Below are 27,808 nucleotides of genomic sequence, written 5' to 3' on the forward strand. Positions count from 1 at the left end.
TACTCAATAAGGGATAGTGTGTAAAACTTATCCACGCCCGGCTGGGCTGTAGTCCCTCAGGTACTGGAACAGCGATCCCAGGATGGCTGAGCTGTAGAGAAACTAAGATAGTGAGTAGGCAGTATATGCAGAGTTCTGGAACAAGTCCTTGATGGTAACACTCACACAAAAGTCTCTTAAAGCAGCCCAGGAGTTGGAATAAACTAGGCCCTCGAGGAGCGAGTACCTGTACCCAGGGAAAGCTCCGAGAGATAGATGGAAACTCACAATATTATAAGCAGCGATGACTTCTTAGCAGAAGTAGCATGCAGGAGCGAGTACCGGTTCCGGACTGCAACCTGCAAAGAAAAAGAGAAAGCGAGGCCCCCGAGGAGTGGGTACCTCTAGTGAAGTCCGAGGATGCAGAGAGGCTAGGGTTGCGGAGAGCGAATCCCATCCACAGCAACCAGGAGGAAGTTAGGTAACCAATCCCCTTGCTAACTCGTCTTGTTAGCGAAAATTGAGACCTTAAATATCTGGAGCTGGTGACGTCATCTCAGGAGGACACCCCTGAGGTTCGCTCCAACGCTGGTACATCAGTCGGGCAGCACGGGCGCACGCACCCCTAGGCATCTGGTCAACATGGCAGCTTGCAGCGTCGAGCCGGTCCGTGAACGCCGGAGGAGGAGGGCCTGGAGATGCCGCAGCAGCTAACCTTCCATCAACCCCAAAGGGAGTTGCCAACGAGGTAAGGTGGGCGGAGCAGAGACGTCAGTCAGCGGCGGACATAACAGTGGGTGTGTATGCAAGAGAGAAGGGACCCTGTGTGAGGGGATGTCTGTGTGTGAGATAGTGAGGGAGCCTGTATAAGGGTGTATTATATGTGCACAAGAGAAGAGGGAGTATGTGTATGAGAGAGGGAGGGTCAGACAAAGCCTGTGTGAGGGGCAGTACTGAGAATGGGGTCAAACTTTGGGAGTGGCAATAATGTGGAAGGGGTTGAGTCTAGAATTGGAGGGGAGAGATACTGGAAGGTGGAGAAGTTGGGGCATGAGAGGGCAAAGTGGCCAGGGGAGTAGGGAGAACGAGTGGAAGGGACACTCTTACAGTGAATTTCTAGGGAAATTCTGCTCAAAATATTAAAAATTCTGCATCTTTAAGTAATAACTTTTTTCTGTATTAATTTAAAATGTAATTACTTAAAGACTGTCATGTAAATTGTATTATTTTGACCAATATAATGTTTTTGTGCACAGAATTCCCTCAGGAGTAGGGAGTGATAGAGGCACCACAGAGCACAGCTGGGACAGCAGCAGGGGATGCTGGGATGGTCTCTACTGCTCAGCTATATGAGAGAAGGTCCTGAGAGAAAGATGAATCCCGGTAAGCAAGTCCATGTAGACCCCAGGAAAAATAGTTTAAAAAATAAATGTTTGAACCAGATTGAGGTTGGGGTGACCAGTGCTAGCCCCCATCACTTGTGCAAGGCTGGTTTGGTGTGTTTATGTGGCCAAGGAAAGCCCTGTGCTGGGACTCCTGTCTAAGAAAGAATCCAGTTCAGGATTTCACTGTGACTTCATTGCTGAGTTTCAGTCTTGGCAGCTTGCCAAGTAATTAGAAATTGCACCTGAGAAAATTCAGTGAAGAGATCAGTGGGAGGATACCCTATTTCCTGCAGTGCTTCAGTTTAATTAAGGTTACTGAAAATTATTACAATGGTCTAGACCAGAGCTTCCCAAACCTGTCCTGGGGACTCCACAGCCAGTCGGGTGGAGTCCCCAGGACAGGTTTGGGAAGCACTGGTCTAGACTGTGCCAAAAATTAACATTCCTGATGGCTATTGTAAGCAGGAGGAAAAAATAAAGTTCTTTGTACTTGTAAATTTTACTCTTCAGTACTACTTTCTCTGTAATTATCAGCAGAGGATGGGTACCCCAGGTCAGAAAAAAAAGGGTCTGGCTTCATGTGTTTTGTCAGAATGAAGGTAGCATCTGAGAAAGAAGGTAGTATCTAAGAAGCAAGGCAGCAGTAAAAGCAGGCTGGAAAAAAAAAGCCAAGTTGAAAAAGAAAAGAGAGAAAAGAAACAGCATCAAAGAGAGAAAGAAAGCAAAGAAGTAAAAAACAACTGGAATCAGACAAAGGCAAAAGCATTGCTCCTGCCATTGTCCAGGACCTGGTCCGGTGACAAAAAAGAAGAAGATATTACAAAACAATAAGGGGCAGATGTTATAAATCTGCGCACACGCGTACTTTTGTTCGCCCACCAGGCGCGAACAAGAGTACGCAGGATTTCAATAGATACACGCGTAGCCACGCGTATCCATTAAAATCTGGGGTCGGCGTGCGCAAGGCTGCCCAAAATCGGCAGCCTGCGCGCGCCGAGTCGCGCAGCCTGCCTCCATTCCCTCCATTCCCTCCGCCCTCCCCCCACCTTCCCCTCCCTTCCCCTACCTAACCCACCCCCCAGCCCTATCTAAACCTCCCCCCTACCTCTATCCCGAAAGTTACGCCTGCTTCCAGCAGGCGTAACTTTGCGCACGCCGGGCCGGCTGCCGCGCTCCATGTTCCGATCCGGGGGCTGGTCCAGGGGCCGCTGTCACGCCCCCGGAACACCCCCAGGCTGGAACCACGCCCTCGGACACGCCCCCAAAATGCCGCGTCACTCCTGACACGCCCCCGAAATGCCGCGTCACTCCCGACACGCCCCCGACACGCCCCTCCATGCAAGCCCTGGGACTTGCGCGCGTCCCGGGGCTTGCGCGCACCACCAAGCTTATGCAAAATAGGCTCGACGCGCGCAGGGGTGGTTTGGGGTAGGTTTTCGGGGAGTACGCATGTATCTTACGCGCGTACCCCTTTGAAAATCTACCCCTTTGTATATTTGCTTTATTGCTTATGCTGAGTATAGAGGATAAAAATCAAGAGTTAGTTAATGGTAAGCGCCCAGCTGAAGATGTGTGTTTATTCAAATTCAGCTTATTAAGACAGAACATAAGATATGCTTTACTGGATCAGACCATGGGTCCATCAAGCCCAGCATCTTGTGTCCATCAGTGGCCAACCAAGTCACAAGTACTTGGCATGTATCCAAACAAATGAATAGATCCCAAGCTACTAATCCTTATTGATTAATAGCAGTTTATGGACGTCTGCTCTAGGATTTATCCAAACCTTTTTTAAACCCAGCTACACTAACTGCTGTAATCACATCCTCTGGCAATGAATTCCATAGCATAATTATGTGTTGAGTGAAAAAGAATTTTTTTCCAATTTGTTTTAAATGAGCTACTTGCTAACTTCATGGAGTGCCCCCTAGTCCTTGTAATATCCGAAAAAGTAAATAACCAATTCACATTTACGCGTTCAAGTCCTTTCATGATTTTGTAGACTGTATAATCTTTATTGTTGAAGAATTTGAAAGTGAACATTTATTTGATACCACCTGATCTGTTGAGAGATCTAAGTTTATCTGTGGGAATCCTTTACAGAAAGAATTCATTATTGTTGTTAATCCAGAATAATTTAAGAATTTATTTCTGAGATTGTGTGAGATTGAGTTTTACCACAGCCAGTCAGTGGTAAAAGCTGCAGCAACCTGCAACCTCAGAGATTGTTAAACTTTATCCAACTTTACTGTAGAAGTTGATAATGCTTAGCAAAGGAAATCCAAGTTAACAGGAGAACTAGCAAAGCTACCTTTGTTTCATAGTTATTGTGCAAGGGAAGGTAACTATTGCAGACATAAACAGTGTGAATGCTACAATCAGGGCAACTGCTGTAAAAGACACTAACCATCTTTTTATTTTCTCCACGCACAGAGAACAGGGGGAAAATTCTTATCCTTTTATTTTTCCCTTTAGCTAGAAATACAGTACCAACAAGTCTTCAGGACCACACAGAGTTAAAAACAGTGTCAAGTACATCTTTGGAAGATTGTTGTGGAGAGTGTAGAGAGTCCCTTCTCATTTTAATTAATTAAAGCATAGGTAACACATTGAAGAAAGAAGATCTACAGAGCATGGATCCAGCATCCACATCAACTGCAGGACCTAGAAAGAACCAAAATACAAGATCAAGATACAGGAACCAGCTACAAAGAAACCAAGCTACAGACTTTGAGCTAAGTATACTTGCACTACAGCCTACAGTCTAGCTAGATCAACTCACAGGAAAGACACACGCTCAAACAAAGAGTGTACACCTACAGAGACAAAGAAAGAGACAGATACAAGACAACTCTGAGCAGAAAAAGTTTAATAAAGGAAAACCCGAATAAAAAGACACAGCTACAGTCTTAAAGTAAAAGATAGCTACCTTGTTGCTACTGCCTGGCAGCAGGAACAGGGACACCTGCAAAAGGACAGGGAACACAAAGCATGAAATTCTTGAACCTACAGAATTCCTCTCTGACAGTTTTATTCTTGCACAGTCATTCTAGATTGAAGGACAGTGAACACACTGCCATCTCAGGAATAGCTGCATCTTTAGCGCATAGAAAAACATCTCGTATATAAAAGGAATTTTCAGCATTGTGATCAACATTGTCTATGCTTCTTTGCATTTTATCGCTGTTCTTGCTAATAAATCTTGTTTACCAGTCATTCAGTATCCTTCCCCCTTTTATCCCTGCTCTCCCTCCCTCCCTAGTTGCGGGAGACGATATAGGGTGGGGTCCAGTCCCCCCACTTGCAGTACCCAATTGGAGAGAGGGCTCCTGAGAGTGTCCCCTGCCAGCTCCATTGTATCTCTCCGCCTTATGTACCCTCGGCCCACATACAGGCACCATAGTGGAAGAGACCACCCCTGGCAGGGGGGTTTATATAAGGGTAAAGTTATTTGGGTAACTTGAATCCTAATCACGCCTATTCAAATGTGACGGGGGCTGTGCCCGTCACTGAATTAATACCCAGACGTCTTCCAGCTAGGGGCAGTGCGAGCGAGTTTGCATTTTTTAATCTTCCCCTTGCTTTCTCCCCACCTCTTTGTGGGTTGTGGCTCATGAGTATAAATGCCCTGTGAGCATGCTCAGAGTCAGAGAGTTTGGCATGGCTGAAGAAGCCAGGCGCAGGAACTAGAGATCCCTTCTGGAGTTCAAGACAGCCGCTGGGGTATTTTTTTGCGTAGAGAAGGGATGCAGGGGATCCCAACCTAGCAATTTTTGGATTTTGTGGGCTTTGAGAAGATTTTTGAAACTGTGGCCAGTCTGGAAGGACAGGCTACCCCGGGTATCCAGAAGGGTTGGGTCATTTTTTGTTCTTTCTGCTCAAGCGACCAGGAAAGCAAGGGTGAAGAGAATTGTATTTTGGACTTTTTGGTATTGGAGACAACAAAGCAGACAGGTTGGACTCTTGTATTGGACACCTCCGAACAAATCTGAATTTGGATTGCAAGCTGAGAAGTTGACCCACATTTTGGTGATTTTATCTTTTTCCTGGTGGATAATGGTACAAGAGAGATGGACGAGGAAACCATATTTTCCACTGGGGTGATTTAGTTGATGCCGGTTCTGATTTTTGTAATTGTGGCTCCGATACTTTAGTTTGAATTGCAGTAAAGATTTTATTTTGAACACCACTTTTGGCATCCTTGCTCTTATTTTGGTGCCAGGGGCCCTGGAGATTAACTTCACTCCCCCCGCCCCCATCTGGACCCAGAACCAGACCAGTGGCACCCCTGAATAGTGTTCCCAGCGCAAGACAGGGGTCAGCTACACAAACGTACCTGGTTACGTTCCAGAGGTATCTGGGTGAGGTTACACGGAGAACTTTAGGTAAGTATACTCCGCAGGAGACTTGTCCCATGGCAAGTTATCCGGCTATCTTTAGCCACATAACTTGTCCACTTGCCCCTTTTCTGAATATTGACCTTGTACCACGTATTGATCACCCGGGCAATGAAAGTCGTCCCATTCGTCCAACAAGAAATCCGGCACAAACTGTCTAAGCTTCCCTTATTTTGCTCTGACATTGTTATCGAACCCTGGAGTGTAGGACTCGGTTCATTTTATGGAGAGAAAGCGCAGCTTGGTCTGCAAAAGTCTGTTTAGTATCTGCTGAGACTACCAAAGGGCGCAAGTTAAGTGCACTTTTCAACATAGAATGCAAATTAACCGTAAACTGGTGCCACTTTATGCAAATGCATTTCAGCAGTTTTTATAGTGGAAATTCTGAAAGCAGACCTGTTTGCAGCATTCAAGGACCAGAATTTGTTTTCCTTTGAGGTGGATCTTGGCATATTGCACACAGGCCACAGAGCAAGTCCCAAACACTGATGACTTTTCCTACTGTTTCTACTGACAGGCTCCCTATTCTTATTCTAATCTTCCTTAAGGTTACGATATCAGTGAGAATATGCAATGTACATACAGCTGGCTCAGCCCAGCCTCGCTATATGTTGCACAAGTCTGCTGCCAGATGTTTTATGGTTTCATGTGAAAGTAATACGTTTCACGAGTTATTTGGAAAGAGCTTTTTATGGGGGAAAAATTGAATGTAAAATTAGAATTGTGGGACTTAAATCTTTGCCTATTGCATCTCAAATTCTCTCGGTGCTCCCTAGTGCTTCCTAAATTTATTCTGTCAGCCATGGATGGTGGCAGTGGTGATAAAGTCTCTCTGTCGTAACCGAGCAGCTCATTGCTTTGGAGGAGTTGGCTATGAATTACCTCATATTTATGGAGCTTTGGAAGCAGCAGAGGGAAATTGAGCAGATGCATTTATAACAATTACCATAAAGTGTTATGACTACACAGAGGGTGGCTCGTAAATGATCATTTCGGTTCTCACGCTCCCGTTGCTCACAGCACCCAAAGCATCAAAATGTTTGCTTATTCACAATTCCTCTCCTGTCCTTACATGATTTGTGCATCAGTCAGAAGAAAAGCTCTGGAGGAGGGAGAGGCCTCCTGGAAAGGTAAAGTAAAGTCTCGATCAGTAGTGCCCAAACCAGTCCTGAGCCACCTCCCCCAATCCATACACACACACACACACACACACACGCACTCACACACACACACACACACGCACACACACACACACGCACAAAACACTCCGAACCATTTGGGTTCTGAGGGTATCCCGAATGAATATACATGAGATATATCTCCATACATTGAAGAGAGTGTATGCAAATATATATCTCATACATATTCATTAAGGCTATCCTGAAAATCCAACTGTCTGGAGGTGAGGGGGGCCCAAGGAGTGGTGTAAGCATCCCTGTTCTGGGTAAGAGCTGGGAGAACCCAGAAAGATTCTGACTCATTTTGACTCATTCTGACTCCATAGCGGGTATCAAAATCTGGAACAACATGCCGTTGGACCTGCGTCTTGAATCCTGTCACAAAACCTTCAAACAAAACCTTCAAACATGGTTGTTTGAACAAGCATTCACTCTATGAATCTCATCTAACCTAAAAATTCAGCTATCCCTTATTATTCCTCACTGGCTCCAAGTTCTTTTCCTCGCATTTTGTATTTACATTCTGCTATTCCATACCCCCCCACTGTTACTCAATTTAGGCTATTGTATGCAATGTGACATTGGTCTCGCTGCTGACAGTTAATTTGCTCCTGCGAATACATGGTTATATTTTATTGTTTGATATTTAATGATGTATGCATATTATCTTTAAAACCCTTGTTTCTGTAAAGCCTGTTGCTGTCAAATGTTTTACTGTTTTTTAAACTGTTACATGTAAAGCCTGTTGCTAATTTATTGTTTCACTGTAAACCGAGGTGATGTATGTCTATACGTACCGCGGTATAAAAGAATCTATAAATAAATAAATAAAATAAATAAATAAATAAGGAGGCAGTACATGCTGGGGCTGATTGATCTCAATTGGTTCTGAAGCATTTGAAATGCAATGGCATGTCAAAAATGACCAAGAAACAAGTCAAATATGCAGCATGTGACCTTTCAAGGAAACCATAAAAGGCCTATGTAGATATATCTATCTCTACCTAAAGATAGAGATAGATATATTATTGATGTATATAATACCCTGCAGTATCAAGTGACAGCAAGCATGCTAGAAAGATTATGAATCCTGGTGTCAATGCAATTAATTTGCTGGACATGGAAATATTAACTGGGAGAAAATATTTGCATAACCGCGCCCTTTTTATTTTATTTATTTATTTATTTATTTATTTATTTAAAAACTTTTCTATACCGTCGTTAAGTTAGATAACCATCACAACGGTTTACAGCAAGGCACGCTAATGAAAATGTGAGTGGTATAGATTACAAATTAATCATGTGCCATCATAGTGCGGTAACAATTCATTTAAAAAAAAAAATTATGTGTGTAAATTAGGCTTGTCTGTTGGGATCATATTAGGCGGTTTGAATTTAACATTAATGTGCATTTGTAGCTTACAAGTAACTATTTTTAGTTTGGTGCGTCCTTATCAGTCAACTGTTTTTTTTCCTTCTCTCTATCTTTATAAAAAGCTTGTTTAAAAAGCCAGGTTTTCAGATTGGTTTTGAATATTTTGAAATTACTCTGCAGCCTTAGTTCGAGTGGCATGGTGTTCCATAGCACGGGGCCTGCCAGTGAAAGTGCTCTCTCCCTTACTTGCGTGAGGCGTGCTGTTTTGACAGAGGGGACAGTTAGTAGAGCCTTATTAGCAGATCTTAGGTTTCTTTGCGGAACATGTACGCACAGTGCTGTGTTGAGCCATTCAACTTTTTCATTGTGGATTAGTTTGTGTATTATGCATAATGCCTTATATTGAATCCTTTGTTCAATTGGGAGCCAGTGTAAAATCAGCGAGCGTTCCTGTAATGTGTTCATTCTTTTTTTTACCAGTCAAAATTCTAGCAGCCGAGTTTTTTGGAATGTGAAAGCTTATTTATTTCCTTGCATTTTATGCTACCTTATTTAGTGTGGCTCAAAGCAGTGAACAACAAAAACATTGAAGTATAGCATTAAAATAAACATAATGACATAACAAAATACAAGACAAACAATCCATGAAATAAATGATAGCTTAAAATTTCATAGTACTATCCTATATACAACTTATCACAGCATTAAAACCATAAATGTCAATAAAATCAATCAATTCCTAAATTGGTGACAGACCAAAAATTAGAGAGTACTACTCCTTATGCAAGTGATCAAGGCTGAAAACCATAAATATCAATAAATAATCATTACCAATGAGTCACCCACCCACTCAATCCAACTCAGCTTTAACAGGAAGCGTAAATCAGGCACTATAGGCCAACCTTAATATCCAGCATTAATCTGGCTTTAAAAGTCAGTGAAAACAATGTTGTTTCTGCCTTACTTTGGAATAGCATTAGATTTCCAGGCAGCTGGATAACCCTAGGGAGTGAGTTACTCAAAGCTGGTGCAGTGCATTAAAAAGTGCACTTCTTGATAGACTGTAATCCTGCTTCCCTCACCGGCAGGGACTGTAGAGAAATTTCACCTTGGAACATATCTAACTAGCCTTTCCCTCTGATAGGCAGACCCCAGATTGGGTAGTGCTTTGAATGTAAGTAATAAAAATTGTAATTTCAACTCTAAAATCTATCGGGAGCCAGGGAAGGCCTTTTAGCACTGGTGCCGTATGCTCTCGAAAATTCCTACTATAAACCAGACGGGTCACTGGGTTTTGAATAATTTGAAACTTGTATAAGGAATGGTCCTAGTCCTATGCCAGAAGTGGACCCTTTTGGTGGACTAGGGAGCTCATGGCCTTGCAAATTAGATTTTAATCTACTGTAACCTCCAATGTGCAGCAGAGTGTGAAGGAAGGCATGCTTGTCACGGTTTACTAAACACAGAAGTGATGGCAAGGTCTTTTAATTAGTTGCTAAAGCCTCTGCCAGCATATACATACACAACAGAGAGGGTGGCCATATTTGTTGTTTGGTAAACTTTTACATTATGCAACCAACCACGTGGCAGTGGATAGTGCAGAAGAAACAGGCATGTAACATTGGCAGATCTCAAGGTGAGCGTGTGGCTGTGCATGAGACTAATCAACCAGAGCCCTTACGAACTGATTAACTGATTACTGGCTTGATTTGGAAACTGACTACATAATCAAGAGGCTGATTTGCAGTGAAGCCTAAAGGTTAATGTGCAAGACAGGAATCACATCACTCCAGGATCTTTTCCCATCTCCACTGCTAAGATGTTAAGGAGAGCTGCCTTCAGTTCCCTGTATTGTGGAAAGTAATGGTAGCATCACGGCACCCAGAAGGGAAGCTAATTTTCTCCTTTTCTCAAACGCTTTAGCCAGACAACATGGGATAGAGGACAAATCTCAGAGCCATTGATGTGGGTAAATTGGCCTGTTGGGAGATTGCCCTACTCAGAACAGCTCAAAAGGACGTGTGGGGTTAATAACGTGAGCACTTCTCTACTCCATTAAAAGGAGCATTCCTCTGAGCATGTTAAGGGTGGGAAAGGAAAATTGGGTAAGTGCTTGACATTTTCAAAAGTCCATGCACTATTTCCCCCCCTTCTCGGCCACCTGCTGAAACAAGCAGGTGCAAACTAGGCGGGTCATTTTAACGCATGAATTTTACCTGAATTAAGAACATAAGAAATTACCATGCTGGGTCAGACTAAGGGTCCATCAATCCCAGCATCCTGTTTCCAACAGAGGTCAAACCAGGCCACAAGAACCTGGCAAGTACCCAAACACAAAGAAGATCCCATGCTACTGATGCAATTAATAGCAGTGGCTATTCCCTAAGTAAACTTGATTAATAGCCGTTAATGGACTTCTCCAAGAAATTATCCAAACCCTTTTTGAACCCAGCTACACTAACTGCACTAACCACATCCTCTGGCAACAAATTCCAGAGCTTTATTGTGCGTTGAGTGAAAAAGAATTTTCTCCGATTAGTCTTAAATGTGCTACTTGCTAACTTCATGGAATGCCCCCTAGTCCTTCTATTATTCAAAAGTGTAAATAACTGAGTCACATCTACTCGTTCAAGACCTCTCATGATCTTAAAGACCTCTATCATATCCCCCCTCAGCCATCTCTTCTCCAAGCTGAACAGCCCTAATCTCTTCAGCCTTTCCTCACAGGGGAGCTGTTCCATCCCCTTTATCATTTTGGTTGCCCTTCTCTGTACCTTCTCCATCGCAACTACATCTTTTTTGAGATGCGGCGACCAGAATTGTACACAGTATTCAAGGTGCGGTCTCACCATGGAGCGATACAGAGGCATTATGACATTTTCCGTTCTATTAACCATTCCCTTACTACTAATTCCTAACATTCTGTTTGCTTTTTTGACTGCTGCAGCACACTGAGCCGACGATTTTTAAAGTATTATCCACTATGATGCCTAGATCTCTTTCTTGGGTGGTAGCTCCTAATATGGAACCCAACATTGTGTAACTACAGCAAGGGTTATTTTTCCCTTTATGCATCACCTTGCACTTGTCCACATTAAATTTCATCTGCCATTTGGATGCCCAATCTTCCAGTCTTGCAAGGTCCTCCTGTAATGTATCACAGTCTGCTTGTGATTTAACTACTCTGAATAATTTTTTATCATCTGCAAATTTGATAACCTCACTCGTATTCCTTTCCAGATCATTTACATATATATTGAAAAGCACCGATCCAAGTACAGATCCCTGAGGCACTCCACTGTTTACCCTTTTCCACTGGAAAATTGACCATTTAATCCTACTCTCTGTTTCCTGTCTTTTAACCAGTTTGTAATCCACGAAAGGACATCGCCTCCTATCCCATGACTTTTTAGTTTTCGAAGAAGCCTCTCATGAGGGACTTTGTCAAACGTCTTCTGAAAATCCAAATACACTACATCCACTGGTTCACCTTTATCCACATGTTTATTAACCCCTTCAAAAAAAATGAAGCAGATTTGTTAGGCAAGACTTCCCTTGGGTAAATCCATGTTGACTGTGTTCCATTAAATCATGTCTTTCTATATGCTCTACAATTTTGATCTTGAGAATAGTTTCCACTATTTTTCCTGGTACTGAAGTCAGGCTCACTGGTCTATATTTACCCGGATCGCCCCTGGAGCTTTTTTTAAATATTGGAGTTACATTGGCCATCCTCCAGTCTTCAGGTACAATGGATGATTTTAATGATAGGTTACAAATTTTAACTAATAGATCAGAAATTTCATTTTTTAGTTCCTTCAGAACCCTAGGATGCATACCATCTGGTCCAGGTGATCTGCTACTCTTTAGTTTGTCAATCTGGCCTACTACATCTTCCAGGTTCACAGTGATTTCGTTCAGTTCGTCTGACTCATCACCGCTGAAAACCATCTCCAGAACTGGTATCTCCCCAACATCCTCAGTAGTAAACACGGAAGCAAAGAATTCATTTAGTCTTTCTGCAATGGCCTTATCTTCCCTAAGAGCCCCTTTAACCCCTCGGTCATCTAATGGTCCAACCGACTCCCTCACAGGTTTCTTGCTTTCGATATATTTAAAAAAGTTTTTATTATGAGTTTTTGCCTCTATGGCCAACTTCATTTCAAATTCTCTCTTCGCCTGTCTTATCAATGTTTTACACTTAACGTCACAATGCTTTCACTTCACCTTTTAACCATGAGGTAATCGTTTTGCCTTCCTTCCACCTTTCTTAATGCGTGGAATACATATGGACTGCGCCTCTAGGATTGTATTTTTAAACAATGTCCAAGCCTGCTGAACGCTTTTAACCTTTGCAGCTGCACCTTTCAGTTTTTTTCTATTTTCCTCATTTTATCAAAGTTTCCCTTTTGAAAGTTTAGTGTTAGAGCTGCAGATTTACTTATGGTCCCCCTTCCAGTTATTAGTTTAAATTCGATCATGTTATGATCACTGTTGCCAAGTGGCCCCACCACCATTACCTCTCTCACCAAATCCTGCATTCCATTAAGAATTAAATCTAAAATAGCTTCCTCTCTTGTTGGTTCCTGAACCAATTGCTCCATGAAATAATCATTTATTACATCCAGGAACTTTATGTCTCTAGCAAGTCCTGATGTTACATTTACCCAGTCAATATTGGGATAATTGAAATCCAATCGTGGGGTTTCCCATTAAGAGAATCTTTGTGTTTGATAATTGAAATCTCCCATTATTATTGCACTGCCAAATTGGTTTGCTTCCCTGCCATGCTGGGTCAGACCAAGAGTCCATGAAGCCCAGCATCCTGTTTCCAACGGAGGCCAAACCAGGCCACAAGAACCTGACAAGTACCCAAACACCAAAAGCAAAGTACCTGCCTGGTTTCCCTTTGAAAATTAGCTCTGAGGAAAGAAGTAATTGATAAAGGAGGTTCCTTCTTACTTAAATACCCCTGTAGGTGTGCCATTGATTATAAAGGAAAAAAACATCTTTTTACTGATCCAGACCACCTTAAGAGTCTTCTAGTAGAGTAGAACACCGGTTACATAGTAAAACAGGAGTAAACTGTACATTTTTCCTTATAAATAATTTCCTCATATAAGTATAAATCGCTCTATATTTGAGGTTATCACTTAGATTTATCTTCTGTTTTAGTAAAAGACTTGCATATGAGATATTATTATTCAAATACCTATAAGAGGCGATTGTATGTATTTATTACCTATACTTGTTTTCATAATATTACGTATGACAAGATCTGTTATTTCCTGTAATGCATATTGAAAATTCATAAATTAAAAATTAAAAAAAAGAATATCTGCGTAAACTTGTACATGATAAAAACTCCAGCGTAGTTTGCAACTTTGTAGACTGGTTGAAAATTACCCCCTTTGTTTAAAAGTGGCACTGCACCCTGCTATTCATAGGACCTGTGTTTGATTCCTGAGCCCGGCTTCTGTTCCTTGGGGTGGCCGAGGGAAGAGGTCCCAGCTATTATACAACTGTGACACATAATGGCTTGCTCAAAGCCATAGCTGTGCCAGGTTCCAGAAAAAAAAACATTTGACATAGACCAGGAGAGAATTTGAGAAGAAGCTTGCCATAGAGACAAAAACTAACAATAAAAGCTTTTGCAAGTGCATTTGAAGTAAAAAGCTTGTGAGGGAGTCAGTTGGGCCATTAGATAACCAAGGGGTAAAAGAGATGCTAAGGGAAATAGCAGAAAAACTAAATTAATTCTTTGCCTCAGCATTTAATAAGGAGAATGCTGGGGGCACACCCACACTGGAAGCATTATTTGATGGTGATGACTCTTAGCTACTAAAGCAAATCTCTGTATTAATGGAAGATGTAATAGTCAAATTAACAAACAAAAGAGAAACAAATCATCAGGGCCAAATGGCATCCACCGTAGAGTCCTAAAAGAACTCAAACATGAAATTGCAAACCTATTATTAGTAACCCAACCCAATCTTTAAAACAACCACTATACCTAATACTAGAGGGTGGCCAATGCAATGCTTATTTTTAAAAGGGTTCCAGTGGTGATCCTGGAAACTATAGACCGGTATGCCAGATTTCGGCACCAGGCAAAATAGTAGAAGCTATTCTTAAATACAAAATTACTGGCCATATAGCTAACATAGCTTTATGGGGAAGAGCCAACACAGTTTTAGCAAAAGGAAGTCTTACCAATCTATTAAATTTTTCTGAAGGTGTAAATAAATATATGGATAATGGTAAGCCAGTTGATGTAATGTATTTGAATTTTTAGAAGGCATTTGACACATTCCCCCATGAAAGACACCTTAGGAAATTAAAAAGACATGGGTTAGGAGGCAGTGTCCTATTGTGGATTGGTAATTGGTTATGACAGGTGATTAGTGGAGTACTACAGAGATCTGTACTGGGACCTGTGCTGATTAATGTATTTATAAGTGATCTGGACAAGGGAACAATGAGTGAGGTGATCAAATATGCAGATGATACAAAATTATTCAAAGTTGTTAAAACAGTAGTCGATTGTGAGGAACTGCAGAAGGATCTTGCAAAACTGGAAGACTGGACATCTGAATAGTAGATGAAATTTAATGTGAAAAAGTGCAAAATGATGCACATAGGGACAAATAGTACCAACTACAAATACACAATGCTGGGTTCCATATTAGGAGTCACCATCCAAGAAAAGGATCTTGGAGTCCTTGTGGATCTTACATTGAAATCCTCAGCTCAGTCTGCGGCAGCAACACTCAATAAATAGAATGTTAGGAATAATCCAAAAAAGGAATGGTGAATAAAACAAATAATATCATATTGCTTCTCTATTTCTCCATGGTGTGATTGCACCTTGAGTATGGTGTGCAGTTTTTGTTGCCCCATCTTAAAAACGATATAGCAGAACTAGAAAAGGTGCAGAGGAGGGTAAAAAAAATGATTAAGGGGATGGAATGAATCCTTTGATGAGAAGTTACACAGGTTAGAGCGCTACAGCTTGGAAAAAAAATAGCTGAGAAGGGGACATGACAGAAGTTTATAAAAGCATGAGTGAGGTGGAATGGGTAAACAAAGGATGGTTATTTACCCTTTCAAATAATACTAAATCAAGGGGACACTCCATTAGGGATGTGCATTTATTTGAAACAAATAGGCAAAATAAAACAAATTAGACTATTTTTGTTTAATTCCTGGAGACCAAAAATGAATGGAGGGTGCCCATGAATTTAAACAAAAAAATTTGTTACATAGAAACATAGAAATGATGGCACAAAAGGACTAAATGGTCCATCCAGTCTGCCCAGTAAGCTTATGGCAATATCTGCTGTGCCATGTAGGTTACCCCATGCTTATCTATTTCCCAGACCATAAACGTCAGGGCCCTCAGTTGCTGTTTGAATCCAATTCCGGATTACCACCGTGCTTCTCATTTTCCCACCTAGCCCTCGTTGATTGCTGTTGAATCCAGTTCCATGTTATACCTTGCTGTTGAAGCAGAGAGCAATGTTGGAGTTACATCTAAGTATCAGTCTTATTAGTTAAGGATAGTAACCACCGCATCAGCAAGTTACCCCCATACTTTTTTCCCCAGACCAAAAAAGTCGGGGCCCTCGGTTGCTGAACGAATCCAATTCCTCTTTCCCCCTGCCGTTGAAGCAGAGAGCAATGATGGAGTTACATCAACAGTATCATGGGTAATAACCCCCGCACCATCAAGTTTCATTTGTTTATGTTTCCCATTTAAGTCTATAGCACATTCAAGTCTATGGCTATGCTGAGCAAGCAACAGCTGCAGATAGGGACTAACTGGTAACTATAGCAATCAATTTTTCCTATGTGACATAGCAGCCTCATCAGAGCCAAGGCAGGAGAAGTTGGCAAGGAGACCATGGTGAAACATCTTTTTAACTAGACTTTTAGATCAAGCGATCCTGACGTCCTCCCACTGAAAGGTCTGAGCATTTGCAAAGAAACTCCATTTGCTTTGTTGAATTTTAAAGTTAAAAAAGACTTAGCCATAGAAAGTCAGGAGTAGAAGCCAGTTCAAGCCATAAGAAATTGAAATTGGGAGATCATGTGCCCCCACTGCCTGTTCCTCTCCCTCTTGTTTTGGAGCTGAGGCAAAAGGCAGGAGAGCCATCCAAGACTGGCATTAGCAGGGTAGGAGCAAGGACAGCAGATGTACAGCACCCAAAGCCAGCAACACACTCCTCCATGATTATTGCTTCTAAGGTAATGGAGGCAGTATTTTCCACAACTGATTCTGAACAAGAATCTTGTCTGGGATTCCCTGAATCAGAAGGTACTGGAGAGCTAATAGCTGAAGAAAATGTGGGAGATCTAGTCAGTAGCATCTTAGCCTTTAGTGAGGTGAGATGATACTGACGGTGTTGAAAGGAACCCCCAGGAAGTGCAGGCAGTGTAGTACAACTCCATAGGCTGAATGTATGCGCACTTGCCACGGCCAGGTGCCATGTGCACGTATGTGTTTCTCGGAACAACATACACTTCATATTTATTTATTTATTTTTATTTTAAAAGTATTTATTTACCAAGCCCTCCAAAGTTCAGGGTGGGTTACATAAAAAGACATACATAAAAATAATAGTAAATAAATTAGAAATCAGAGTAAAGCTGCGGATTAGAGGTCGGGGAATTAAAAGGGGGCCATCAATTACACTATGAAGGAAATGCCTTTTTAAGCAAGTTTTTAGGCCCTTCCTGAGCTCCTTAGTGTTTGTAATAAAACAAATCATAAGAGGGAGCGAGTTCCACACGTTAGGCCCGGCAATGGAAAATGCTCGTCCACTAGTAGTTGTTAATCAGACATGACTTACGGCTGGAAAATCAAGGAGACATTGGCTGGCAGACCTAAGGTTTCTGGTGGGAACACAAAAGTGCAAGATGGAACTGATCCATGGTGCGGGGAGATATTGTGTGGTAACAGCTCTCTTGTATTATATGTACCATTGGATAGGCAGCCAATGTAATTATTGTAATATGGGTGACATACGATCATGTAGTCTGGTACTAGTAAGGAGATGAGCAGCAGAGTTTTCAACTAGTTGTAATGATCTAAGTATTCAATGGAGAAGGCCTATGTAAAGAGAACTGCAGTAATCTAAGCCTGTAATGCAAGACGGAAATCTGATGGTTCTAAAAGAGGTTTGATGTGATGGAGTAGACTAAGTTTCCCATATGAGATTTCATAGTTAGTGTGGGATGAAGGATAACGCCTAAATTTCATACAGTATGTAAAATAGGAAATGTGTAGTTGTCAGAAGTAAAGGTTGTGGGAATATGATAAGATAATGAATGGCCAAGAATTATTCTGTTTTTTGGAGGTTAAGGGTTAAGTTTATTATGTGCAAGCAAAGCTCTGATTGTGGAGATGCATAAAGTAGCAAAATGAACAGTGGCAGACTATGAGGATATGAGAGGACAATAAAACTGAGTATCAACAGCATAAGGTCTATATATAACACCAAGAGTTGACCACATCAAGCAGAGGGGCATTAGATATATATTAAATAAAGCCGCTAATAATGCGGAGGCCTGAGGAACACCTGTAGTGATTAGAAAGGCTGGATAAATTGGAAAGATAATATTAGTAGGGTTTTTATTCTTATTGTGTGAGGAGTTGGGGATAGTTTTCAATGTTTTGACTTGTGATTGGCTGAAATAATTTTTTATACTATATAAATCCTGATAATTAGAATGAAGATAGATAATATGGGGTAGATTTTCAAAAGTACGTGCGGGCATACATATATATCTATTGCCCCTCTGCTTGATGTGGTCAACTCTTGGTGTTATATATAGACCTTATGCTGTTGATACTCAGTTTTATTTTCCTCTCATATCCTCACAGTCTGCCACTGTTCATTTTGCTACTTTATGCATCTCCACAATCAGAGCTTGGCTTGCACATAATAAACTTAACCCTTAACCTCCAAAAAACAGAAATAATAATTCTTGGCCATTCATTAATTCTAGAAATCCTGTTCCATATTTTCTATACAAAAACATTTTTAGTAGCTGAAGTTTTATAGTGCTAAAAATAACTTTGCCTTGTTTTTCTGAGTCCTGGTCCAGTTATCACATCTTAGTCATCTGGGTAAGCTATGGTACAGTCAGTATGTGTATTACTGCCTTGTAAGACTGCACTCTGGCACTTGTATTTGTTCAGTAACATGCAGAAACAGCTGGAGTGCTGAGCACATCTTTCACGTCTGACTGACTTCATTTTATCTTTTGTCCTACAGGTGTTGATGTGCAACAGCTACAAGACTGAATATTAAGATTTGCAGTGTGGTCGTTCATTTAGTCCCCTGTGTTACTGGAGCTTTCTGTAACACACAGCAATGCTAATTACTCCAGAGAACAGAGGGAAGGGAGGCCTTTCTAGGATGACCTTGTCAATGTCAGTCCTTTTCCATGACCAAGAAATGTGCAGTTGTTGTCCCCTCCTCAGAGTCCAGATGTTTCATCACATTTGTCAAACATCAGAACTTCACCAACCCAGACCTCGGAGTGATTTTGACTTACAATATGCCCATTTACGTTTCTTGCTTTCTGAAGGTTTTGATAAATTGTATTGAGCTATGTCCAACCAAATGCCATGGCTTATGCATTAAAAGGGAGCAGATATATGTGCTGACTTATGACTCTGCTTTTACTGTCAAATCTAATTAACTTATGCTTGCTTTATCCAGATGCCTCTTATAAGAAAATAAAAATTACCATACTAGGTCAGACGGAGAATCCATCAAGCCCAGTATCTGGTTTCCAACAGTGGCCAATCAGGCCAGATACTTGGCAGGATTCCAAATAGTAGGCAGTTTGCTTTCCCATGCTGCTAATGACCAGGGCTAAGTCCTGGCTTTCCCCAAGTCTACCTGGTTAATAACAGTTGATGTATTTCTTATCTATGAGCTTGTCCAAACTTGGTTTGCTCTAACTACTAGGCTAACCTTTTTTTTTTTTTTTTAAACCCAGCTATGCTAAATGCCTTTACCATATCTTCCAGCAATGAGTTACAAAAATTGTGTGTTGAGTGAAAAAATAATTTCTCTGATTTGTGTTACGTTTGTTTTACTACCTTTATGGAGTGTTCTTGAGTGTTCTTTGTATTTTTTTTTGAAAGAGAAAACAGGATAAATATGAATCAGTTTTCTGCTCTACTCATGATTTTATAGACCTCTATCATATCCCCCCCTCAGCATTCTCTTCTCCAAGCTGAACAGCCTCAACCTCTTTAGCCTTTCCTCATAGGGGAGCTGTTCCATCCCCTTTATCATGTTGGAAGCCCTTTTCTGTATCTTTTCCAGTTCAGCCTTATCTTTTTTTGAGGTGCATTGACCAGAATTATACACAGTACTCCAGGTGTGGTCTCACCCTGGAGCAATGACCTTCTCCATTTTATTCTCCCTTCCTTTCCTAATAATTCCTAACATTCTGTTTGCTTTTTTGACCACTGCCACACACTGAGCCACACATAGAATATGAAGGCACACAAAGACACACAGCCCATCAGTCTGCCCATCTACATCTCCTGCTCAGCTTTATAGTCCTTTAAAATGTCACTGGCTACTTTTCTCCTGTCTTGACAACAAGTCATTATACTACTTAGGAATAGTCCTGTATGAAGGGATGTATAGACTAGAACCCCAGACCACCTTAAAGAACCGGGACCAGCTACCTGGCCTGGTCCACCTCAAATGCCCAGTGTGGGAATTCAGGCCACAGGGCATTTCCCAGAGGAGGGGGATAAAATGACAAACTCAGGAAGGAGAAATGTGCTCAGAAGTGGAGAAAGAAGCTCCAGGAATTATGCCAGAACTCTGTAAATGTGAATGTTTGACTTTTGATGTAACACTGCTGAGGTAAGCAGGCTTTTTGGCTGTCTTTCTGTTTATAGGAAGAGTAAAAGTGATTTTCTGTTGAAAGCTGGAGTCCAGCTGGTTTACTGTCCTCCTGTACTCCTCCCTAAAGCCAAAGAACACTCCACACTATCACATATGGAGGTAGCTGTGAGATTTACTGGTCTAAGCCAAGCACAGACCAGGGACCCATGCTATCAATTTTTTATTTTTTGCTTCTGGGCCTAACTCCTAGGCAGCAGTCAGTCTGTGTTCCAGAGCAAAAATCCAGGTGGAGGGGTCACCTATGTGGAGGTTAAAGTAGCAGGTTATACCTAGGGTTGCCAAATCGATCCGGATTTTAAGGACAGATTGAGCCCATCCTGGGTTTACTCCATTGAATGCAGGGACTTGTAGTTCTGACTTCCCTATTTCAGTTCCTTAGAAAATCAAGACTACAAGTACCTGCATGCAATTGGTTAAAATGAAGACTAGATCAATATGCCCTGAAAATCTGGAGGCAACTCTAAGTAACCTCCAGAAGTGTATCAAAAACAGTTCCAGTGCAGAGCCCTTCGGCCAGCAGAAAATCCACATAATCTTATCTATTTATTGAAGGATGTAGGAGGGAAATGGTTACAACCTGAAGGGAAGACTGGTACAGAAGTGGCCAACTTTATTCTCCTGGAGCAGTTTTTAGATGACTTAACATACAGAAACATAGAAATATAAAAATGCTGGCAGAAAAGGATCAAAAGGTGCATCCAGGTCTGCCCAACAAGTTTATGTAGTATCTGCTGTGCTGTGCAGGTTACTCCCATACTTATCTGTTTCCCAGACCGTAAAAGTCTGGGCCCTTGTTGGTTGCTATCTGAATCCAATTGCAATGTTGGAGTTGCATCAAAAGTATCAGGCTTATTGGTTAAGGGTAGTAAAAGTCAATTCAGCAAGTTAGCCCCATGTTTATTTGTTTTCCCAACCGTAAAAGTCAGGACCCTTGTTGGTTGCTGTCTGACCCCTTTTCCTCTTTTCCCCCTGCTGTTAAAGCAGAGAGCAATGCTGGAGTTCCATCGACAGTATGAAGGCTTATTGGTTAAGGGTAGTAACCGCCGCACCAGCAAGGTACCCCCCATGCACTCTTTTCTTTATTCCCATCCTCTAGCCTTGAGAGATCCTCAGTGTTTATCCTATGCCTCTTTGTTTTTGTCTTCACCATTTCCTCTAGAAGGGCGTTCCAGGCATCCACCACTCTCTCCATGAAGAAATACTTCTTGATGTTGGTTCTCAGTCATCCCCCCTGGAGTTTCATTTTGTGAGCCCTAGTTCTACTGATTTTTTTCCAACAACAAAAGTTTTTTTGTGCATCATTAAAACCTTTCAGGTATCTGAAGGTCTGTATCATATCTCCTCTGCTCCTCCTGTTGCAGATCTTTGTATCATCTGCAAATAGACAAACTTGACCTTCTATCCCTTCCGCAGTGTCACAATGTACCCCTCTCTGTGACAGCAGGTATGCCAGCATTCGAAGCTTACCCTTGAAACTGTCCTAGAAGTTGGTGGTGTTTTATACAAGCCCAATCAATAAAAAGAACCTGATCACCTGTGGAAATCTATATCATTCATAAAAAAAAACCCCACAGGTAAATTCACAATCTGTGAACCGACTTATCAGAATGATCAATTTGAGACCCTCATAGTACATGCTAGTTTTATCTTATTTATTAGCGGTTTTACAATGCTGTGTAAACCACCCAGATGAAATACTGCTCAAATATTTTAATCATAGGTCTCGTTCGATTTTTTTTAACACTTTTTTTTTTTGCAAATAAAAAAGAGCCTTTGAGTTAAAGAAGCACTTATCTGTGTCTCCTGATATAATAGGAGTCTGGAGGTAGAAAATCCCAGCTCGACACAAGTTTTGATACTTCTTCAGAGGCTCTGTTTAGCACTTTTCCATCTGCTTAAAAGCTTTTCAGCTTCAAGCATTTAAGATGAACCTCAACAGGTAGCTTTTCACTTTGCTTCTCTATTGCTTGTTTTTTGTTGTTTTTTTTTTTATTTTTAATAACCAAGCTATGCTACAGGCTCTGAGTTTAACTATGTCTCAAACTTTTTGATTCCCTTCATGAATTCCACTCAGCAGGAAAGGCTTTTATTCATTGATGGTGCCCAAGAGCTTCACTCCAGCTCCCTTTTTTTTTTTTCTGCTCCCACTTTCTATTTTTCCTGCAATTGCAGCTTCCTGGAACCTTGCCTTGGCAGCAATTCTACCAAGCCCATTCAACGCCGGAGCGCAGCAGGGTACAAGAGAGACGGTTACCACCATATCCTGGAGTCTACAGTCGGAGAGCAAGGCATCCTCTACAGAGCCCAGAGAAGGACTAGGCTGGGACCTTATATCGGCCACAGGACTTATATCTACCACCATGCTTCAGTTGTGGAGAGAATGCCAGGGAATGTCCCCCTACAAGGAAAGAAACCATGGATGTCAACTTACTGACACCCCACGTTTGTAGCTTTGTTAATACTCCTCTCCCATGACTTAGTACTTTCATGGTGCCAGTTGAGCTTAGATGGAGACCCAACTCAGGTCCTGGATGATTTTGGGAATGTAAAAGCCCTCATGTAAAGGGAGCTAATTAAGTGAATCCAGATTGACTATGAACATACAGTGATTTTGTCCGTACTCTACCACACAAGTCTTGCTGAAGACAACTACTAGACAGACCAGCCTTGAAGTGGGGGAACTTCCATGGCTCTTAAATCCTGCAACCCTGGACTTTGGGATCCTTGTGCCCATCTTAACTTTAGAACAACCAACTCTGTATATGAAGAAGAGTCATTTCTGGCGATCTTCCCTTGGGGGGAGTGATACTAAGGCACCCAAACTCCAATGGCAATGCTGCGAAGGGAAAGTTGGTATTGCAAATACCTAGAGGACACAATAGATAGGCTTACTGAGACAAATGATTCCTCTAAGATTGCCTGAAGGCAGGGACAGGTGGTAGAGGGGAAATCAATCCCTGGCTTACAGGTCTGCATCCCAGCTCTACCTTCCTTTAGATGAAGGAAGGGACGAGGTCCAGCGCAGGATAGGAAAGTAAAATAGGAATGATGGTTTTCTTTTCTGGGAGTTATCTCTAGAAGGGGCAGGCTGTCAACCTAAGAAGGTTGTGCTGAGTGGGAGGGTATCTGACAGTGGCGTAGCCAGAACTGAAGTTTTGGGGGGGTCCCAGGTTAATATGAGTGAGCAGGAGGCATACAGGTCTGAGCCCTATTAGTTGTATTCTTATAGTTAAATAATGCCTTAGGTTCACCCGAGAATGGACTTCTAAATAGTCTGCGACATGCATCATGAGTGATACTTAAAAATATTTTAACTCAGTTATTTCAAGCACTTACCAACAGTCAACATTTTTAATTAGTCTGTGTTAATTTATTTTATATTTATTGCAGTTTATAAATATTCAAGAAGAATATAATGTAAAAAGCAAAGAATACATACCAGAAACATCACATCCAATTACCAGGTAATACATTTAAAACTAATAAGAGAGAATATTTTTTTACTTGATGCATAATTAAGCTCTGGAATTCATTGCCAGAGGATGTGGTGAAAGGTATTGGTATAGCTGCATTTTAAAAAAGGTATGGACAAGTTCCTGGAGCAAAAGTGCACAGACCATTAGGTGGACTTGGAGAAATCCACTGCTTATTCTTGGTATAAGCAGTTTGTAATCTATCGACCCCCTTGGGATCCTGCCATGGTCACTGTTGAAAACAGGATACTGGGCTTGACAGATCCTTGGTCTGACCCAATATGCAAGCATTATTTTCTTATGTAATCATGTAATAAAACAAATATCAATGTATTCTTTTATGAATCTTCTTTCCAGAAAGGCAGAGAAGATCATAACTACAATAAAATAGCAATAATCATAAGAACTTAAGATGTGCAATGGGTGCAGAGCAGAACTAGGACCGTTCACATTATAACCCAACATGCAAAAACAGATATATTCCAATTCTGGTGTCCCCTCAGTAATAGCAAAACAAACTTTCTTCACTGCCAAACACTTTTGTTCGCGCACCAGGCGCAAACAAAAGTACGCAGGATTTTATAAGATACGCGCGTATTTTATAAAATCTGGGTTCGGCGCGTGCAAAGGGGTGCACATTTGTGCACCTTGTGCGCGCCGAGCCCTGCGCACGCTGCCCGTTCCCTCCACGCCCCCGATTGGACACTACGCCACCTGGCCACGCCCCCACCGCCCCTTTTTGCAAGCCCCGGGACTTACGCGCGTCCCGGGGCTTGTGCGCCCCGCCGAGCCTATGCAAAATAGGCTTGGCGCGCGCAGGTTTTTTTTTTAAGGGTTATGCACTTAACTTAAGCGCGTAACTCTTTTAAAATCCGGCCCACAGGCTCTTACTCTCACAAGCTCCTTCTCACATACACACACAGGCACTCACCCTCACATGCTTTCTCACAGTGCTTTCTTACAAGCTCCCTCCTTCGCGCACACACACACACAAACTCTCACAGGTTCACATACATCCTCTCACACTCACAGTCTCTTCCCTCACTCATACAGGCACTCACTCTCACAGGCACCCACACATACACATGCACAGGCTCCCTCCCTCACACATACACCCAGGCTCTCATTCTCATAGGATCCCTCCCTCACATACACGCACATACAGACTCCCACTCCCCCTCCCCCTCCCCAAACATACCCTCCCCCCAATAAAACTCTCTCAGGGACTCCTCTTCTCTTTTGGGCCTTTTCTTCAGCTACTGCCTGCCCTTTCTTCAACCACCATGGGATGGGGTCCACAGTAGCTCTGCTACAAGCCTTCTCTTTCAGCTGCCACGAGATGGAGTCTGCGGCGGCCCTGCTGCAGACCCTCTTCTTCTTTGGCCACTACAGAATGGGTCACTACAAAATGGAGTCCACAGTGGCCTTTCTGCTGGCCCTCTCCTTTGCCACCTCGGAATGTGATATGCAACGCCAAGCTACAGGCCTCTTTGGCCACTGCAGGATGGGGTTCGCAGTAGTCCTGCTGCAGGTCTTCACCTTCTTCAGCCACCATGGGATGATATCCACAGCAGCCGTGCTGCAGACCTCTTTGGCTGCTGTGGGATGGGGTCCATGTTGGTCCTGCTGCAGGCTCTCTCCTTCTTCAGCTACCACAGGATGGGATCCATGAAAGCCCTGCTGCAGAGCCTCTTCTTCCACTGTTGGGTAGCCCTGACTGGGTGGGCTTGAGCCCAAAGTGGGTGGACCATACCCACCCTGGTCCATCTATGGCTATGCCACTGGCATCTGAAGGGGTAGGTGGACTAGAATCCCAGAACATTTTAAAGGACCAGGACCAGTTATCTGGTCCGGTCCACCTTAAATACCCAGAGTGGGAATTCAGACCATAGGATGTTTCCCAGGGGAGGGGAATAAAAGCCCAGACTCAGGAAGGAGCAAATATGTCCAGAAGGAGCGGAGTAAGATCCAGGAATTATGCCAGGAACCTGGTATGTTTGACTTTTGATGTTACACTGCTGAGGTAAGCAGGGTTTTTTGGCTGTCTTTCTATTTATGTGAAGAAAAATGTTCTTTTCTGTTCAAAGCCAGAGTCCAACTGGTTTTCTGTCCTCCTGCTCACCTCCCTGAAGTCAAATACCCCTCCGCATTATCACATCCTGTTATAAGGCTTAGGTTTAACAAATATGTGAAATAAATCCCCTTCTGGTGCTATACCAGAACAGAAATAATAAGTTGGATGTACACAGATCCCAGGGCCATAAGATAGCATTCTGAGACCCTGAGCTAGGTCACATGCAAAAATCCCCCTATCATTAAAAATAAGAATTTTGTTATTTTCAAAGAAAAGACATTAAATAGATAAATATAAAAGCTTTATATTTCCAAATATACAAAAGCAAGTTGTAAAAATATAATAATAATCTATCTAAAACACATCTTGCATTATGCCTATTTACGTAATAAAATAGTTTACAATTTACATTTTTTCTATGATTATTTAATTAGTACATATGAAAATTTTCAGCAATGGCAACACAAAACCTGCAGCATGTTTGCACCTCATATTCATGTTAACCTTGACATTTAGAGGCTAAAAGGTGGCAGGAGAGGATTTTGCATATGATATGTGATTTATAACTCTACATATCATACCACCTGCAATGCAATATTGTCTAGACATGCAGGGGAGAAAGAGAGACAAAACTAGCCTGTATTCAAGTGAATATTACAGCAAGGCTTTCAGAGCCTATAAAATCTTAAGATAATCGCTAGTAAACTCAATTATGTGAAGTGTGGATAGAGCATGAAGCAGAGAGCAGCCTTGCACCCTAAATACACAATTGAACGTACTTATAGATCAAAGGAAGAGAGAAAACACAACTACTTAAGAAAACGATGAAAAACAGGTGGGAAGACACATAGGTGCTCTTTGAATGAGCGTGCAGGGCCACAGACAAGAGATAGGAGCTTTAAGTTCCAGGTTTTGGCTAGTACCAGCCAAGAGGATTGCTGTACATTGATTTCACTCCTAGAACGAGTCCTGTAGGAGTATAAGCCTGGTAGGATTGCTTCAAGGGCCGGCCGGCTCCGATCTCACAATTTGCCCAGTTTTATCAGCAGTGAGATTATTTATTTAGTTAAACAAGTTGTGAAGGCACACTCAGAATTTTACCAGTTGCAGCTGGGCAACAAAACGCCACCTTAAAAGACTGAGAGCCAGACTTCCCCAGAGAAATACTCAATTTACAAGTGTGCAATTATCATTTATTTTCTCAACCTTGACCTGCTGCCTACCAGGAATGAACAATTAGTGAAGGGGAAAGGGGAGGGAAGATAAATGAAAGAAAAGATTCTGTTCACAAACAGGAGGCAAAAAACCCCCAACTTTCTGGAGACTTGTACCTCTTCCAAAATTCCTAAGGAAAGCATAGGATGTCTTGGGCCCTCACCATATTCCTGAGGTGCGCAGCTCTAGTGCCCACCCACCCACTCATTCCAGGATGCTTGGGGAGAAGGGGACAATCCTGGCTTTTATCTCCCATCTCAAGGCAGACTGGGACATTCTAAGCCTGGGGACCCCACAGCCAGTCGGGTTTTCAGGATATCCGGAATGAATATGCATGAGATAAATTTGCATACCATGGAGACTCAGTATATGAACATTTATCTCGTGCATATTCGTTGTGGATATCCTAAAAACCTGACTGGCTATGGGATCACCGGGAAAGGCCCTGTTCTAAGCACTTGCAAAACAGGAATAATAAGACTGCAGGACCAGCTCATTGAGACGCAGGATTGGCATCCACCACTATCAGCCTTCATTCACAGCTGCCTGGGACTTTTTTTTTCCCCTATTTTTTATTTCCCCTCCCAGCTTACTTATTGCAGTCATTGCTGTAACAGCCCTTTGCCGAGGGCCATGCAGCAAGTCCTCCTTAAGGAGCCTCCTTAAAGTCCCTCATGAGAGACTCTTAGGAAATGTAAAAATCATAGGATAGGTGGCAGTGTCCTAGTGTGGACTGCAAACTGGTTAAAAGGTAGGGCTCGATGGTAAATTTTCCCAATGGAAAAAGATG

At 42.1% G+C, this 27,808-nt stretch overlaps 1 protein-coding gene and 1 long non-coding RNA gene across 4 annotated transcripts in view; one reads left to right on the top strand and one right to left on the bottom strand.

Moving 5' to 3' along the window:
• Nucleotides 1-3,366: 3,366 nt before the first annotated feature.
• TWNK (twinkle mtDNA helicase) overlaps nt 3,367-27,808 on the bottom strand; it is a 103,312-nt gene continuing 78,870 nt past the window's right edge. Inside the window, exons 5-6 of one of the 2 annotated variants that reach the window (XM_029610255.1) lie at nt 4,294-4,329; nt 3,367-4,028 (exon numbers count right to left, since the gene is read on the bottom strand). In XM_029610255.1, the coding sequence (XP_029466115.1) occupies nt 3,951-4,028; nt 4,294-4,329 (114 nt within the window). In that variant the 3' untranslated portion in view covers nt 3,367-3,950. The remainder of the gene's footprint in view (nt 4,029-4,293; nt 4,330-27,808) is intronic. The other variant, XM_029610256.1, reaches the window with a different exon arrangement.
• On the top strand, nt 16,197-18,989 carry LOC115095915. 2 transcript variants are annotated; one of them, XR_003857910.1, is made up of 2 exons: nt 16,197-16,281; nt 18,595-18,989. It is a non-coding gene; the product is annotated as an uncharacterized LOC115095915 (long non-coding RNA). The 2 variants fall into 2 exon arrangements; XR_003857911.1 differs by lacking the exon at nt 16,197-16,281 and adding an exon at nt 16,291-16,561.

The sequence above is a fragment of the Rhinatrema bivittatum genome, chromosome 7 (assembly GCF_901001135.1).
Source record: "Rhinatrema bivittatum chromosome 7, aRhiBiv1.1, whole genome shotgun sequence".
In the NCBI taxonomy this organism is placed as follows: Eukaryota; Metazoa; Chordata; class Amphibia; order Gymnophiona; family Rhinatrematidae; genus Rhinatrema; species Rhinatrema bivittatum.